We start from the raw sequence: 14,899 nt of genomic DNA on the forward strand, positions 1-14,899 counted from the left end.
CCTATGCACTCCACTCTGATCAGTCAAAGTAGAGATGAAAGATTTCTGGACTGCTTCCTAAACTCCCAGAAAACTGTGTGTAGCTAGCAAAAAAGGACGCAGAAACAAAAAAACAGTATTGATTTCAGTACTCCACAGTGACCAGGCTAAAACTCATTTTCTGTTACACATATTCGCCTCTTTTATCAGAATTTTTACGGGGTTTTCTTAATTTTTTTTCTTCCTTTTTAAGAGACTACTGTAGTATCACTAGCATCTTCACTTTCAGAGGTTATTCAACAGAGTAAACTTTTTATTGAAAAATTATATAAGCTTGATTGTTGTAACAAGTTCAGAGGAACTGGAGTTGTTTGTGAGGACTGAATATAGATTTCAACTTGCATTTCCTATACCTGTGGACCTTGTATTTTAGAAAAGAAAATACCAGATCCCCAGGTTTTTCAGGATTTTCAGACAATACAGAATAGATGACTTCAGTTCTTTCAATCTGCATAGCAAGCATCGTACTGCCATCTAGTGAGCAATGTAAAAGCGACTGACACTTTAAGGCGCATAAATATTTCTCATTACTAGCCATTTTTCTCTTTCATAAGTACAAATAGCAGAGAAAAGCAAATTTAGGTATCGAACACTGCTAGAAAATAGATAATATAAAAAGCTTTGCAAGCTAAAAGTGAAGAGGCACAGGCAGGCCAGCATAACAAGAGTAGCTGGGAGCTCTTTATGACCACATCATCCCACCATGCTGGGCATACAGCCTTCTCTCCTACATAGACCATGGGATCAGCCATGCTTCAGACACTAGGGTCTATTTTTTGACAATAGCTAAATATTCCATTTTCCTTCACTGCCCAAATGCAAGGCATGTAGCATACCCACAATCTTGAGCAAGGCTTTAGTGCTCCACACAGAAGAAGCATCCCCCAGGTGTCACCAAAAAATATTAGCAGCATCTGTCCCATTCTGGTTTGAGAGAATATGAAATTAGGTTGCCACAGGGCTTCTTTCCATCCACGAGGCTGTGGTTCAGGCACCTGCGAGGGCAAGACACAGCTTTGCTTTGTCTGAGCAGAGAGGTGACAAATTTTCCACCTTTTCCCAAAGTCTGACTGAGCTCAAGGCTTGGACCAGAATGCTCTAGGCTCAGTTCAGATGTGAGAAGGCAGAACCAAAGGTGGGACCCCAAGGGCAGGAGCCTGTGAACCCCTGTGAATGTCACTGATGGAGATCACTACACTTGACAAGGTGGGGTTACTGCTCTGTGGGTCAAGGTGTGCCTTGGTCAGCACCACCAGACAAAGCCAGCTAGGTGATTTTGGCTAGCAAGCTCCCGGCTGTGATGGTGTCAGGGCACACAGCAGCATGCTGCCAACAGCAGGTCCAGACGTTCAGTGTTGGCTTTCCAGTGCAATTCCTCAATTGTCCTTCACAGTTCACTGACTTGTAGAGAACAACATATGTCTAACAGGTGCAGTTCAGCACTGACTTTCTCTGTCCTCGTCAGTACAGCTGTCCAAAAATTATGCTAGTACACAGAGATGTTTTGGGCACTTTCTTTGAATACATACTTGTTAAAGGAAGAAAAAATGAGATAGAGCATAGACAGACTTGTAACCCACCCCCAGATGACAGCCAAAGGAAAACTGATATAAGGACTTGCAAGGAAAACTTGCAAGGACTACATGATTTGTCAACTCAAGAAGGTGGTTTCACAATGTTTGTTTTTATTCACAAACTTGTAGATTCTGTCAGCACTTACAGAGGCAGAAGAGAGCTTGGAACAGGAGGTGCTTTAGAAACCATACTCCCCCCTCACCCAGTGACTAGCAGTACCAACCACCTTTTGCTGCCATGCTCAGTCAAACACATCAGTAACATGCTCTGCCCTGTTCCTATCACACAGGCCCTGCAGGGTTGCTGATACCAATGACATAGGAAACAGAGCTGGCTGGAGAAGAAAGGGAAAGAAATGAAGCAGACTTTTCTATGGCAGCTATGTTTGCAGAGGAAAAACATAAATTCATCTCTAAACACTAATGTATTCCCTAAAGGTAGGCTGCAGGAATAAACATATATATGATGCTTCTATAGTATAAAGTGGCAGATTTTACAAATTCTATGTTTATGTTTACTCAGTCATACTGCTTCCACTAGCTGACAACACAAGCAGCCGTCAGAAGTCAGGATGCAGCTCCTGTTAAAGTAAATGGCACCACCCAGCACTTCTCAGCCTGATACACTTTTTCTTCAAGGACCCTTTGCAGTCAGCACACACAGCTGATCCCACCAGTCTGGCCTTGGCAAGAACCAAAGACAAGAAGTCTTCTCTAAATTGTTAATTTTAATTATGGTCATTCTGTTCCAATCTCTCTCACAAAACAGATGTTTTCTACCCTCATTTCTCCAGCAAAGTTTCCTATGCTATAGATTTTTTTGGCATGAATGATGAGCAATGCAATATATTTGTTAAAATGTCCCTGTAAACCATGAGGAGGATAAAACCAACTGCTAGTTTCACCAGCACAATATTGAACATCTGCTCCATCTGTTCCAGGAAATGGTGACAGGTATCTTGCTAAAATATATTACACTAATTTTTCCAAGATATTTTTATGTTCGGTCATTTAAATTGCAGTGAGGTAATTTCAGCACCACACAGAACCTCCATAACCACTTCTAAACTGCTTCAGTAGCCAAAATCACTCCCTGCTTACATAACTTAAGTGCCACCGTGGCAATGACCTCCTACCACTATCAAGCCCTTTGCCAAAATTGAACCTTCCTCATGGGTCTGGATACAGCATGACAGGACAAATACTGTGAGTGTAGTGGGGGTAAGGAAGGATTTAAAAGATTTCCCTTTACACATGCTAAGCCTTCCCAGCTTCAGAAGAGCTGTAGAACAGGATGAATATGTAGCAGTGTTTCTCTTATCACATTTTAACAGCATCACTTAATATCACCAATTTAAACACAACAATCAGCATTGTCAGGTATTTAATCACTGGAAAAAGAAAGACTGCTGCCCATTTTCTCCATTTAGACACTGAAGAGTGATATGTATTTAGATTTCATCTTGGATTTCATTTATTTTTTTTTTCATTTTTTAATCACTTGCAGAAGTCTTGAGAGTACAGTATCAGCTAGAGTCTTTCTTTTTGCTCTTTTGAACTCTGTTCCATGCCTATATATACTTAATCACATATGAACCTCAAATTAGTGCTATTAAATTAACATTATATTCTGCAGATAAAACCCATTTTTGTCCTTCAGCATTTTCTCCACTCACAAGAGGCCTGCTTTTTTTTCTATTTTTACTGCATTGAATTTACTGGTTTTCTCTCTCATTTAGAGATATGTGGGAATATCTTTCAACTGAGCAATGTTAACATACTTTGCAAAGTGCATACCTTGCAACTGCTCTTTTTTTTTTTAACCTCACTGTATGTCTGCTTTTCAAATCACTGCCATTTCCTATGGCTCAAAACACCAGCACAAAGAAAAGAGCAGGGTCAACCAAAATAATTTTCTCTGTGAACTCACAGAGGCCATGACTATCACTTTTCTTAGGAGCACTGAGACTAAGGAAAGCTTGATATTAAATTCAGTGCTACTAGAGTTAGATCATGTAAAACAGTAATCTATCAACACATTTTAACAAGCTTAAATGTAGAGCTCTGATTCTGAGATCAGTGGGAGTACACAGATTAAGTGCTTTTTTCTACCACAGCCAGAGTGCTTAACATGAGCAAACAGGTTTTCTTCATCCTCCTTTTAATGACATGACCTTGATAGGGGAGGGGTATCAAACTCAAACAGCAGCACTGAAAAGAATAGGTTTTATCCTGCTTTCGACACTTTGGGAGGTATAGACAGAGAATGGCCACCACCAACTTCCTGTAAGAAAAACAAGACAAGGGGATTTCATGTGTCATCAAGTCCATTTCCCCTTTAGGCAGACATTTAATACAATTTATTTCTAATTCCACACATGCTGATCAAGCCTGGTAAATATACAGGTGTTTTGCTCCCTTACCCATAAGAGGGTTGTTCCAGAGCCTTATGCTTCTGACCCTCAGTAATCTTCAATCCCTTCCTTCAGGTGGGCAAATGCACCCAAGGAAGATTATTACTGTGGCAGTAAGGATATGAGTGGCATGACCCTAACTTGTAGAACCTAGACTGAAACTTAAAGACAAATGCCACAAGAGATGAGAAAGAAAAGGAGACCCTTCTGGAGAGAAGTCAGGGCTTTGGGAGAAAGGAACACTAAAATCATAGGTTAAGAAGTCCAAGCACGCCTACAAGATCTTGTTTCTTCCACTCCTGTGAATTTAATTTTGTGAAGTATCTTTCTAAAGAGTGAAATCCGTTGCAGGAAACCACAAAAACATTAGGATTTTTTCAAGATACATTGTATAATCACAGGTGCCTTGCTAATCCTTTTCTTCTTTTACAGGGCCTTTATTCTTACAAAGTGTCCCTCAGCATTTTCTTTTGCCTCTGCTCTTTACATGCCTGCTCTGTAAAAAAAAAAAAAAGAGAGAAATTGTACTGTCCATTATGGCACAGGTACCACACCATCCTCAAGCATTTATAACAAATCATCTGCAGAGACAGGCTGCAATGCAGACATTCCTGACATTGTCAGTCTGCAGAACTTTTACTGGACCACCAGTTTTCCCAGAGGATGGCATCCACTGTGCTCAAAGCACAAAAGGTCAACACTGTTGATAAGGGACAGCTCCAGCTCCTTCACACCCTTATTTTTAAGGACTCTGGGTACAATTTAATTGATACACTGTGACAGATGACCTGACCTGTCCCTGTCCAATAGGTATGCCTAGTTCAACCAGAAATTGTGCTGCAAAGCCTTACCAACTGCTTGTCACAGCCTACTTATTGTCTTCAAAATCTTGTTATTAAATGCGCTGTGCAATTATATTCCATCTATGCTTATCTGCGACTATGTAATTGTTTTGTGATATGAATCTACTCAGCATTGAGAAAAATGACCTCTCACAAGGCAAACTTGAACCAAGGCATCTGGTTCACAGAGATGATCACAGAATTGGAGCTTCTCTGCTGTAAACATTGAGGTTGTTCAGCCTGGAGAAGGCTCCAGAGAGCCTTTAGAGCAGCCCTCCAGTACCTAAACGGGGCTTATAAGAAAGATAGGGACAGACTTTTTAGCACAGCCTACTGTGATAGGACAAGGAGTAATGGTTTCAAATTGCAAAACAGTAGATTAACACTAATATAAATAAGGAATTTTTTACAATGAGGGTGGCAAAACACTGGAACAGGTTGACCAGAGGTGGATGTCCCAATCCTGGAAACATTCGAGGTCAGGCTGGACAGGGCTCTGAGCAACCTGATATAGCTGAAAATGACGCTACCATTGGAGGGGTATTAGGATAGATTATCTTTAAAGGCGCCTTCTAACCCAAACCATTTTGTGATTCTGTGAATTAAGGCACTTAGCATTTAATTTCTGTCTAACCTACTCTTACACATTCATCACTACATGGTGCCCATTTACGCGTTGCTGTCCAGGGGTCAACAACTGAAGGTTCTGGCCTGAGGCAGTGCCCCTGCTCCGCACTGTTTGTATTGATGAGGCCGGAATGCACAAGCTGCACTTAGCATGTCTGGCTACGACCGCGAGCGGGGCCGTGCCCGCAGAACCCACGCCGCCACAGATAAGAGATGATAACAGACGGGAAGCTCTCACAATCATAGCTTCCTTCTGCAATCACCCGCTCCAGATACGTGTGCGCTCTCTCTCCACACACACGTGGACTTTCCCCCTCTGTCTCTACGTATGTACATAATTCCCGATTCCTCCGAGGCCGGAGCACGAGGCCGCAGCCCGGCCAGCACCGCCCGCGCTCAGCGCCCTGCCACGGACCGGTCAGGGCCAGGGTGGCTGTGCCGGGATGGGGCTCCTATGCCGGGCCAGGGTGCCTGTGCCGGGATGGGGCTCCTATGCCGGGATGGGGCTCCTATGCCGGGCCAGGGTGGCTGTGCCGGGACCAAGGGTGGCGGTGCCGAGTCCGGGGGTGGTTGTGCTGTGTCCCGGGGTGGCTGTGCCAGGCTAGGGTTCCTATGCCGGACTGGGGGTGGCTGTGATCTGCCCCGGGATGGCTCTTCCAGGATTGGGTTCCTAGGCCGGGCTAGGGTGGCTGTGCCGGGATGGCTGTACCAGGATTGGGTTCCTATGCCGGGCTAGGGTGGTTGTGCTGGGCTGGGATGGCTGTGCCAGGATGGGGTTCCTAAGCCGGGTTGGGTGGCTGTGCCGAGAGTGGGCTCCTATGCCGAACCCGGGGTGACTGTGCAGGGCCGGGGACACGCACAGCCCAGCCCCTCGGTTCCCCCCCCGCCTCCCTGAGCCCCGGCCCGGCCCGGCCAGGCCATGAGGCGGGAGTGTGTGCGGACCAAGCTCCTCCCCGCCGCCACCGCCCCTCGCCGCGCCGCGGGGACGTGCAGTCGCTCGGCGGGCCATGGAGGCGGGCGGCGGGGCCGGGGCCCGGTGCCCCGCGCTGCTGCTGTTGCTGCTGGCGGCGGCGCTGGGAGGCGAAGCCGAGGCGGAGGAGCCGCGGGCGGCGCGGCAGCGCGGGGACGAGCAGTGCCATTACTACGCGGGCGGGCAGGTGTACCCCGGGGAGGCGGCCCGGCTGCCCGTCTCCGACCACTCGCTGCACCTCAGCCAGGCCAAGAGTAGGTTGCGGGCGCGGCCGGGGCTGCGGGAGCGGCGGGGCCGGGGCGGGGATGTGCCCGCAGTGCGCCTCGGGGCTGCGGAGCGGGGCGGCGGCGGCGGCAGCGGCAGCGCCACGTCAGGCGGAGCGCGGAGTTCCCCGAGCCCTGCCATTCTCCGAGCCCTGCTGCGGCCTCCGGGGCACGCAGGGGAGAGGGAAGGAGGGCGGAGGGTGGACCGGGCCCCGCCAGCCCCTTCCAGACCTGTATTTCCACCGTGGTCGCCGTCGCCGTCTCACGGGCCTCCAGCAAGTTCCGTGGTTCCAGAAATGGCGAACGAGTTCAGGGAAGCGCTTCAGGGGATGCACAGGAATGTTTTGTGCTCGCCATCAGAAACAATGAATGGGCACCTCTCGTAACCCGCTGCCACCGCGCTGGGTTTGACGCTGGTTTTGTGCCTGTGCTCTCTCGCGATTTAAATGCTTACATGACAGACAAACACCGGTGGGGACAAACACCGTAAATCGCGTCACTGTGAGATGTTCAGGAACAGCTGCTAAAAGTCCCGTCCTGCAGGACAGAGAGTACAGAGAGATCACACAGAAATTATCTTCCCTGTGAGAATTGACAGCTGTGAAGTCCTTTTCTTTTACTGAGCCAAGAGCATACGTTCTTTTTTGAAACATTTGCAAGCAGATGCTCCCCAAAAAAAAAAAACGGAAAAGCAGCCAAGATATTTGTAACTGATAGTTTGTGTTTTTCTCCCTTTTCAGTGTAAGTTATTACAGACAGATGTTTATAACTGCAAAAACAATTACCTTAATTAAGGAAGGGGTTAAGATATGCAGTATTTTGTTTAATTTTGTTTTTCCCTCCTAATCTGAAGGTCCTTGTTATACATCCTTGGTAACTATATTCTGCAGCTGTTGGGTTGTCTCCAAAAGGAGAGCCAAACAATTCAGGTACCACCCAGATAATATTCAAGATTCCACAAGTTTTTCTCAGCAGCTTTCCCCTAATTTGCTGGAGATGTATGTCAATGTCCTTTATGTGATGTATGGCAAGTGTATTCAGATCACCTTGTAATTCCAGTATACCTTATCCTTTGTCTCAGAATTCACAGTGGTATGAAAATAGTACCTGGCAGATTAATTTTTAATATTTTAAATTCAAGGTTAATCCCTTCTGATAGGAATAATATATTTCTTGCTCTGCAGCTGGATATTGTTTTTAAAACACAGCTGTCTTCAAGTTTAAATTTGCTTAGGAGTTGTAATTTAGTAAACATATGCTGCATTTTTAGGCATTTGTCTCTAAACATGTTGTAGCATGTATTTTTTATAGACCAGAATTCCAGACAGGTTTCCATGGCTAAAAAGTAGCAAAGTGAATTTGAACTATTCTGTGCTTCTGGTTCCCAACAGCTATTCCTAACAAAACAATGAGAGTACCTGAAGTATTAAAGAGCTTTCCCCTTCAGCCTGGCAGGTGCCTTGAGCTGGCAGTGCACACTGGGTTTGTTCAGTAGGCCCAGATAAGGTTTGTGTGGCCTTGAGTATCAGTGATCAACAGGACTCATGTATGAGCACAGGTTGGCCAAATTATTTACTTTGTGTGTGTACTAAAGCCTTCATTTCTTCATCATTCTGTACCCCCCTGTTTAGAGCTGGAAAGCAGTTTCATCTTGGAACTTTGCTGCAGGTTGTTTTTCAAGAAAAAGGAAGAACAGGTGTCCTTGGACAGCTTGGTTTGAACACAGGTGTTATATTCTGACATTTAATTCAACATTCTTTGCATTTCAGTCTCCAAGCCTGCGCCTTACTGGGAGGGAACAGCAGTCATTAATGGAGAGTTTAAAGAGCTGAAGTTAACAGATTATGAAGGAAAATATCTTGTCTTCTTCTTTTATCCTCTTGACTTGTAAGTAAGAGCACTGTAGGCGTACCAAGAGTGAGTGCAGCTACACTAGATTCATAATTCATTAATTCCTCTCTTTTTTTGAGGTCTTATATTTTTGTTTGGTAAGAATTTGGGAGAGAAGAAAGGAATGACAGAAGAAAATATATTCTTTGCATTTGTTTTCTCATCATGCATTGGTAAACTTGCCACACAATCTTTGTCCTAATAACTGTACTAATAACTAATTTGTGTCTCCACACAAAACAAACAACTTTGTAGTTTCCCAGTTAGGCAGACTCTGTTCTGTTCTGTGCTGTAAATCAGTGCTGCAAGTAGAAGAAAGCATCACATCTACTTTTTCTAGAGTGTGTATGGAAGTGGCATTTTCCCTTTAAGTTCATCCTGTAACATCCTCGGAGCACTTAACATTAACTTCCTTTATTTAAAATGCAGTAACTTCACTGATTGAGTGAAAACATCTCTGCTTTTTAAGGGACAATCCCATTGTTTTCCACAAAATGAACATAAGAGGACAGAGATGCATAACTACATTTAATATTATAACATCATTATCTTTACTACTTTAGTTCTTCTGTAATAGAAAAAGTTGAAGACTAATTCGTTGAGATTTGCACAGTAACAACAAGTTATAGTATGATCCTCTGAAAATACTGCATTGTAGTGCTTAAATTCAGCCACATTTGTAAAGTCTAAAAGAAAGTAACTGTACAAGCTCTGAGTCTAGATTGTAAAATCACCATAGATTTATAGTCTTCAGAAAGAATCCATTTGTAAGTAAGATGGAGTGTAAGGGTGGAGGATTTGTCAGGCAGCATTTTCATTAAATACCTGAAGAAGCAATAAAAATAAGCAAAAGCTGAAATAATTTATGATAAATACACCATTTTAAGATAGGCAGAGAATTTACTGGCTTTCTCATGAAATTTTGACTTTTATCATCTTCAATCATCTCTAGTACGTTTGTCTGTCCAACTGAGATAATTGCCTTCAGTGACCGAATTGAAGAATTCAGAGCAATAAATACTGAAGTAGTAGCATGTTCTGTGGACTCAAAATTCACTCACTTAGCATGGTATGTATCTTCCTCTTGTCTTTGACTAAACATCTTTTATGGTTCCAATTCAGTAAAAGAACAGTACTCCCCAGATTTTTAGCCTGTGCAAGTATATCATAATGTGAGAAAGTGTGATGCTATTGACACAAATGTTTAAAATACATTTTAACCCTAGTATGTGAAAGTACCTTTATTTTTTAAGCTTGTTTAACATGTATTGCTTGCAGTATGTCATGTCTCAGTCCAAGAAATACTACAAATACAAAAAGAAAATATTAATGAAACTATCGGTAAATGTTTCGCATTGTCCCAGTTCACGAGCACGTAATCATAAAGCAAATGTGACTGGTAAGAAAAAGGTCATCATTAACACATGTGGCCAAAACCTGCAAAACATCTACTGAGCATTTTGTTCAAGCCACAAATACTGTTCATCTCTTTGTGTGCATAACAGAAAAAATGTCACTTGCACTAAATCTTTCTTTCCATACTGATGTAGTTTGTGATTTGTGTGGGCAATATAAATCTGTATGAGAAATGCATCTATATTTCCTTTCCTTCAAAGGATTAATACTCCTCGTAAACAAGGAGGACTTGGACCAATGAAGATTCCACTTCTTTCTGATCTGACACACCAGATTTCAAAGGATTACGGAGTGTATCTGGAAGATCAAGGACATACACTTAGGTATTTCACTGGGCTGCAGTTTGGCTGGGTTTTGGTGGGGTAATACTTACTCCTTATATTTAAAGAAGCATTTGAAATTTTTCTTTTAGAGCAGCTTTTACTTGGGGATTCATGGTGAGTAGCAAAAATCGAAGAACACAAAAAATATAATGAGTCAGAAGAGGGGTCAAGGTTAATATCCTGTTTAACAGCAGGCATCAGAAGATACCTACAGCAGGACAAATATGGAAGAACTGCTCAGTTCAGAACAGTGGCTCAGGAACCTCCCAAGTCCAAATGGAGTCAAGACTAAGGTTACCTAAAGAGATACATTTGCTTAAAACTGAATCGTTTCTTTTGGGATCCCTGTAATGCCCTAGCATGTGCAGCATCCCCTGGCAGGGCCTGTCAGACCTTAGTTCTGTGTTCTGCAAAGAAGTATCTTTTTCTGGTTTTAACTGGAGCCCAGCACATGTCATCTGATACCCAGGTAAAGAATAGTAGGTTACTGGTGGTGAGCATTATATGGTGTTTGCAAATATCAAATTACTCCCATCCAGCAGACATAAAAGAGTGCATGAAAACACTTCTGTCATTAATTCTAATACACACACACTTTTTTTTTTTTCCCCACAGAGGCCTTTTCATTATTGACAATAAGAGAATCCTTCGACAGATCACAATGAATGACCTTCCTGTTGGGAGATCAGTGGATGAAACACTTCGTTTAGTACAAGCATTCCAGTACACAGACAAACATGGAGAAGGTGCTCTTTTAAATACTGCCATATTGAAGATTGTTTTACTTAGCCTGGAAGCTGTACTAGCTTTTTGCAAGAGAGATGCTTAGTAGCATTAAGGACTGGCCTCATACAGTGACTGAAGTGATTTGATTGCCCTGCTTGATTCCGTGGTCCCAGGTCCTTAGGTTGTTTCTAGAATAGTAATTTACATTTTGATTCACATCCATTAGAATGAGAGCATAAAACATTCCTTAGTCTGAATTTTGGCATTATGTACCATGTGTCACAAGCACAAATTTGTACAAAATGTGAGGCTGTGAAGAATGAGGCCAAATAGTACATTTTTGCATACTAAAATAACGGAGATGCAGGCCAACCTTGTCCTGTGCCATTCAGTGAGGACCTGTGACAAGTAACTGAGAGTGTTTCATATCAAGATACATGGTGATACTGTGAAAATTATAGCACCATTACTTGTGTTTTCTGTGTAATAGCTGTGTGATCATCTTTCCCCAACAAAGAAATTTTATTGTCTTCAGATCATTACTTTGTATCAAGAATTCTTATTCCTCCAGTTCAAGCATAGAGTGAACTTTTTCATATTTCTTTAAATAATTTATTTGAAAATTTGTTTAAATATGAATACACATTTAGCAGCTTAACTTCCAGTTCAACTCAATGTCACCAGGCATTTTAAAGTACCTTTATATGAAGGTACAAATCACTATTCTGCTGTGCTGTACAGACTTGAAAAAACAGATGCTGATACTTAGGCTGTGCACATCTGACTAAGGAAATTTACCCATATTTAGTTACAAAGCCAGCTTACAGAATGTTAATTTGCAGTGTTTACCACATTTTTTTCCCAGCTTTTACATGAATATTGAGGAGAGCCTCTGTAGACACCTCATTGGTTTACTTGCACAGAATAACAGTTCTCCACAATTCCTGCTAGCATGTGGGGCATTTTGTCTGTCAGCATGTCTTAAAGCAATGTAATATGACATAACTGCTTGGGCTGAAGCCTCAGAGGGAGAGTTCTGAACAGATGAGAGCTTTACTCCAGAATATGCAGCTGTACAGGTGGTCCCAGGGCTCCCAGCCACACTGTGGTAAGCACATGCTGCGATCCCTTTGCTCCTAAGCAAGGCTTCAAATAAAATTAGTCTCTTGTGGAATCTTTGAACTGATCTAAAAAATGCCTCTATTTTTGGTTTTAAAGAAAGAAAGGTGTGTCTCTGTGTAGTCACCTGAATTTCACTGCAAAACTTCTGTTTTACTAGAATAGCTGTTCATTCTCTGATACTGCTTTGCCAGTACTTAATTTAGAAGGGCACAAGAATTAAACTAAGGTATCCATCCAGAGATCTGCAGTTTTTAGGTAACAGAAGTAGTGGGTGGTGTCAGGTATAAACTGCTAGGTCACCATCCCATGTGTAAAGAAAATTGCACATTTAATAGTTTCAGATATTGACATGTGACACTTCATGGTGTTTTACTTCAAGGTCAGAAAGAGAATATTAGGCAAACAAAAGTCTGTTTGTGTAAAAATACTTGAGCTAACTTTGTCCCTTTTTTTTTTCAGTTTGCCCTGCTGGTTGGAAACCTGGCAGTGAAACAGTAAGTCACTGTTAATATTAACATGCATGTAACATGCATGCACTAACAAGCACTCAGTTACCATTTCTAGTAGGCCCAAATCCAAAATCTTAGCAACTGTCAGTGAGAGGGTATGAGTAATGTTGCATTATTAAGCTTACACCATTTGGATTACTACTGATTTCATTAGGGGATTGTTTCCCTCACACTAGACATGTTCCAGTTGTTTCAAACTCCTGGTGTGTGAACAAAATTCACTTAATCACCAGTGAGTTTGTGATCAAGAACTTTTTCCTGTTAACACCTGATGAGGCAAAGTACAAAACTATTGAGTTTGTTGTATCTTCCTCGTTATTTGTCCATATAAATTCTTGGTGGTTCTTACTGCAGATCCTGGGCACTACCTAAAAAAAGAAAGATAAAAGCTCCTAGGCTGCTGTGGTATGTGCCAGAGCCAGTGCCACTATCAGCATTCCAGCAGGGAGCACTGCTTTGCTGTGCAATTGCCCTCCCTTCTTTGTTACTCCTGGGCTCCATGTGACTGGAGGCAGAGGAGCCAGAGTTCACACAAACACTGAACTTGTTTGTGTTCCCTGTCCAGAGTGAGCCTCAGCAGAATAATGAAACTTCCACCAGAGGTCTGAGCTGCCTGGTTCACATGAGATCACTGTCACTTTTGTGAGCGTGTGGCTTCCTTCTGAACCATCTGATGATGACAGAGGTTAAAGAGCTGGCTCAACAAAAACCAGGTCTCAGCAGCCTCTAAGCACTAACTAAGAGTTAGTGAGCATTGTACTTGATAGTAAAGAACAGTGGAATGTTAAACCATGTTTCTTTGCTGGATGTAAAAGTTTCCTAGGATGACTTGAGACTGGGAGTCAATTTTTTCAAACTAGCAGAGAAGTGTCATTATGATGGGGGAAGCTGAATATTAAGACTGTAAAATAAAAGAGGGCTGGCTGGCTTAACATTCGTATTTTGACACTGAAAACTTCTGCCTTCCATAATTAGGATCACCTAGATAACAAGACATTGATATATTTTCTGGAAAATAGTCTGACAATGCTGATATTAACAGCTCCAACACTGCCAATTTAATAATCTAATGCAATACATAAGCATTCTCCACCTCCTCTGTGAAAAAGATGCAGACAGTAGCAGAGTAGTTGAAAAAGCCTTTCTCAAAGATGTAGTCATGCCTTCTAAATGTGTTTAATTTAATTAGATCAAACCAGAGGAAGCCATGAGAGTGTGGTGGCCAAGGGAAGAACTGTAAGTAAATTCTAAGCCTCTAGCTTACAGATAATAATTTACCAAAATATCTTGCTTTTGGGGCAAGCTGTCAAAATTCTTCCTTTGGTAGACTGCACTCTCTCATGCCTCAGTCGGTTGAATCTCTCTGCTACTGCTGTTAGGTACCTTTAGAGATGAACAGTAATCTAGTACCAAATCAACTGACAAATTACTCTTCAGCGTTGCTAATGAGTTGTCAGTAGCATCTTACTATGAAATACTGTGCTGTTGTGGCTTTATAGTTCGCTATGTTTTCGTGGCTTTGGTTTTTGACTAATATTTTCATTTTCTTTCTTGCACAGATAATTCCAGATCCAGCTGGAAAACTGAAGTATTTTGATAAACTAAACTGAGGCTCGCATCTGTTGAATTCAATAGGTCATATTCAACTTGATTTTTGCCAATAAAATGTCATTAATTTTGGTACTTTTGTGAGTTTGATTAATATGTAACAGCAGTAAAACATTAAAGGGCTCATTGTTTAAACAGAAGTCTAACCTGTGTGAGGCACAGGTATCTCATTAGTTTTCAGAGAATATTCTTATGAAATACAGGTTTTCTCTTTAGGTTGTGTTTAGATGTTCAGTCTTCTCCAAATCCACTGAGCATATTGGGCTTAGATTCATGACTTTTGCTATCAATAGATTCAAAAATCTTGTGTTTGGTCAGATTCTAGCACTACAGCTAGAAAAGAGCCACTTGGTTATGCTACATTTGTCTGTAGTCTAGGGGCAATAGCAGCTAACTTAAAAGCCAGGAATAAGTTACAGTTGCTGAATTAAATTTCCAGTCTGTGTAAATCTTGAAAGCATTTTTCAGCTACTAAGATCATACCCTACACTGTATAAATCAGTACATCTGCTGAAAAAAGCACAGCCCTAGTTCATGTGATTCAAGGGCTGAACCAGTAAATTTTTCTATGCTTAA

At 42.2% G+C, this 14,899-nt stretch overlaps 1 protein-coding gene and 1 long non-coding RNA gene across 3 annotated transcripts in view; one reads left to right on the forward strand and one right to left on the reverse strand.

The window, feature by feature from the left end:
• Positions 1 to 7,155, reverse strand: part of LOC148224946 (uncharacterized) — a 75,313-nt gene extending 68,158 nt beyond the window's left edge. Inside the window, exon 1 of the long non-coding RNA XR_015801788.1 lies at positions 6,961 to 7,155. This is a non-coding gene — a long non-coding RNA (uncharacterized LOC148224946). The remainder of the gene's footprint in view (positions 1 to 6,960) is intronic.
• Positions 6,452 to 14,398, forward strand: PRDX4 (peroxiredoxin 4). Of its 2 annotated transcripts, none has more exons than XM_014879723.2 (7): positions 6,452 to 6,720; positions 8,499 to 8,616; positions 9,572 to 9,688; positions 10,236 to 10,358; positions 10,974 to 11,104; positions 12,666 to 12,700; positions 14,275 to 14,398. In XM_014879723.2, the coding sequence occupies exons 1-7, from the start codon at positions 6,504 to 6,506 to the stop codon at positions 14,323 to 14,325; spliced, it is 792 nt and encodes a 263-aa protein (XP_014735209.1). In that variant the 5' UTR covers positions 6,452 to 6,503; the 3' UTR covers positions 14,326 to 14,398. The 2 variants fall into 2 exon arrangements, with proteins under 2 accessions (XP_014735209.1, XP_088016453.1); XM_088160327.1 differs by lacking the exon at positions 14,275 to 14,398 and adding an exon at positions 13,905 to 14,261 and having other exon boundaries at positions 6,466 to 6,720.
• Positions 14,399 to 14,899: the final 501 nt, after the last annotated feature.

Source organism: Sturnus vulgaris, chromosome 2 (genome assembly GCF_052056855.1).
Source record: "Sturnus vulgaris isolate bStuVul1 chromosome 2, bStuVul1.hap1, whole genome shotgun sequence".
Lineage (NCBI taxonomy): Eukaryota > Metazoa > Chordata > Aves > Passeriformes > Sturnidae > Sturnus > Sturnus vulgaris.

Excerpts from the sequence above, each read along its gene's own strand:
- PRDX4 (XM_014879723.2), top strand. The coding sequence starts at position 6,504 with ATGGAGGCGGGCGGCGGGGCCGGGGCCCGGTGCCCCGCGCTGCTGCTG. Across the intron at positions 9,689-10,235 it reads AAATTCACTCACTTAGCATG|GATTAATACTCCTCGTAAAC; the intron begins GTATGTATCTTC and ends TTTCCTTCAAAG. Across the intron at positions 12,701-14,274 it reads GGAAACCTGGCAGTGAAACA|ATAATTCCAGATCCAGCTGG; the intron begins GTAAGTCACTGT and ends TTTCTTGCACAG.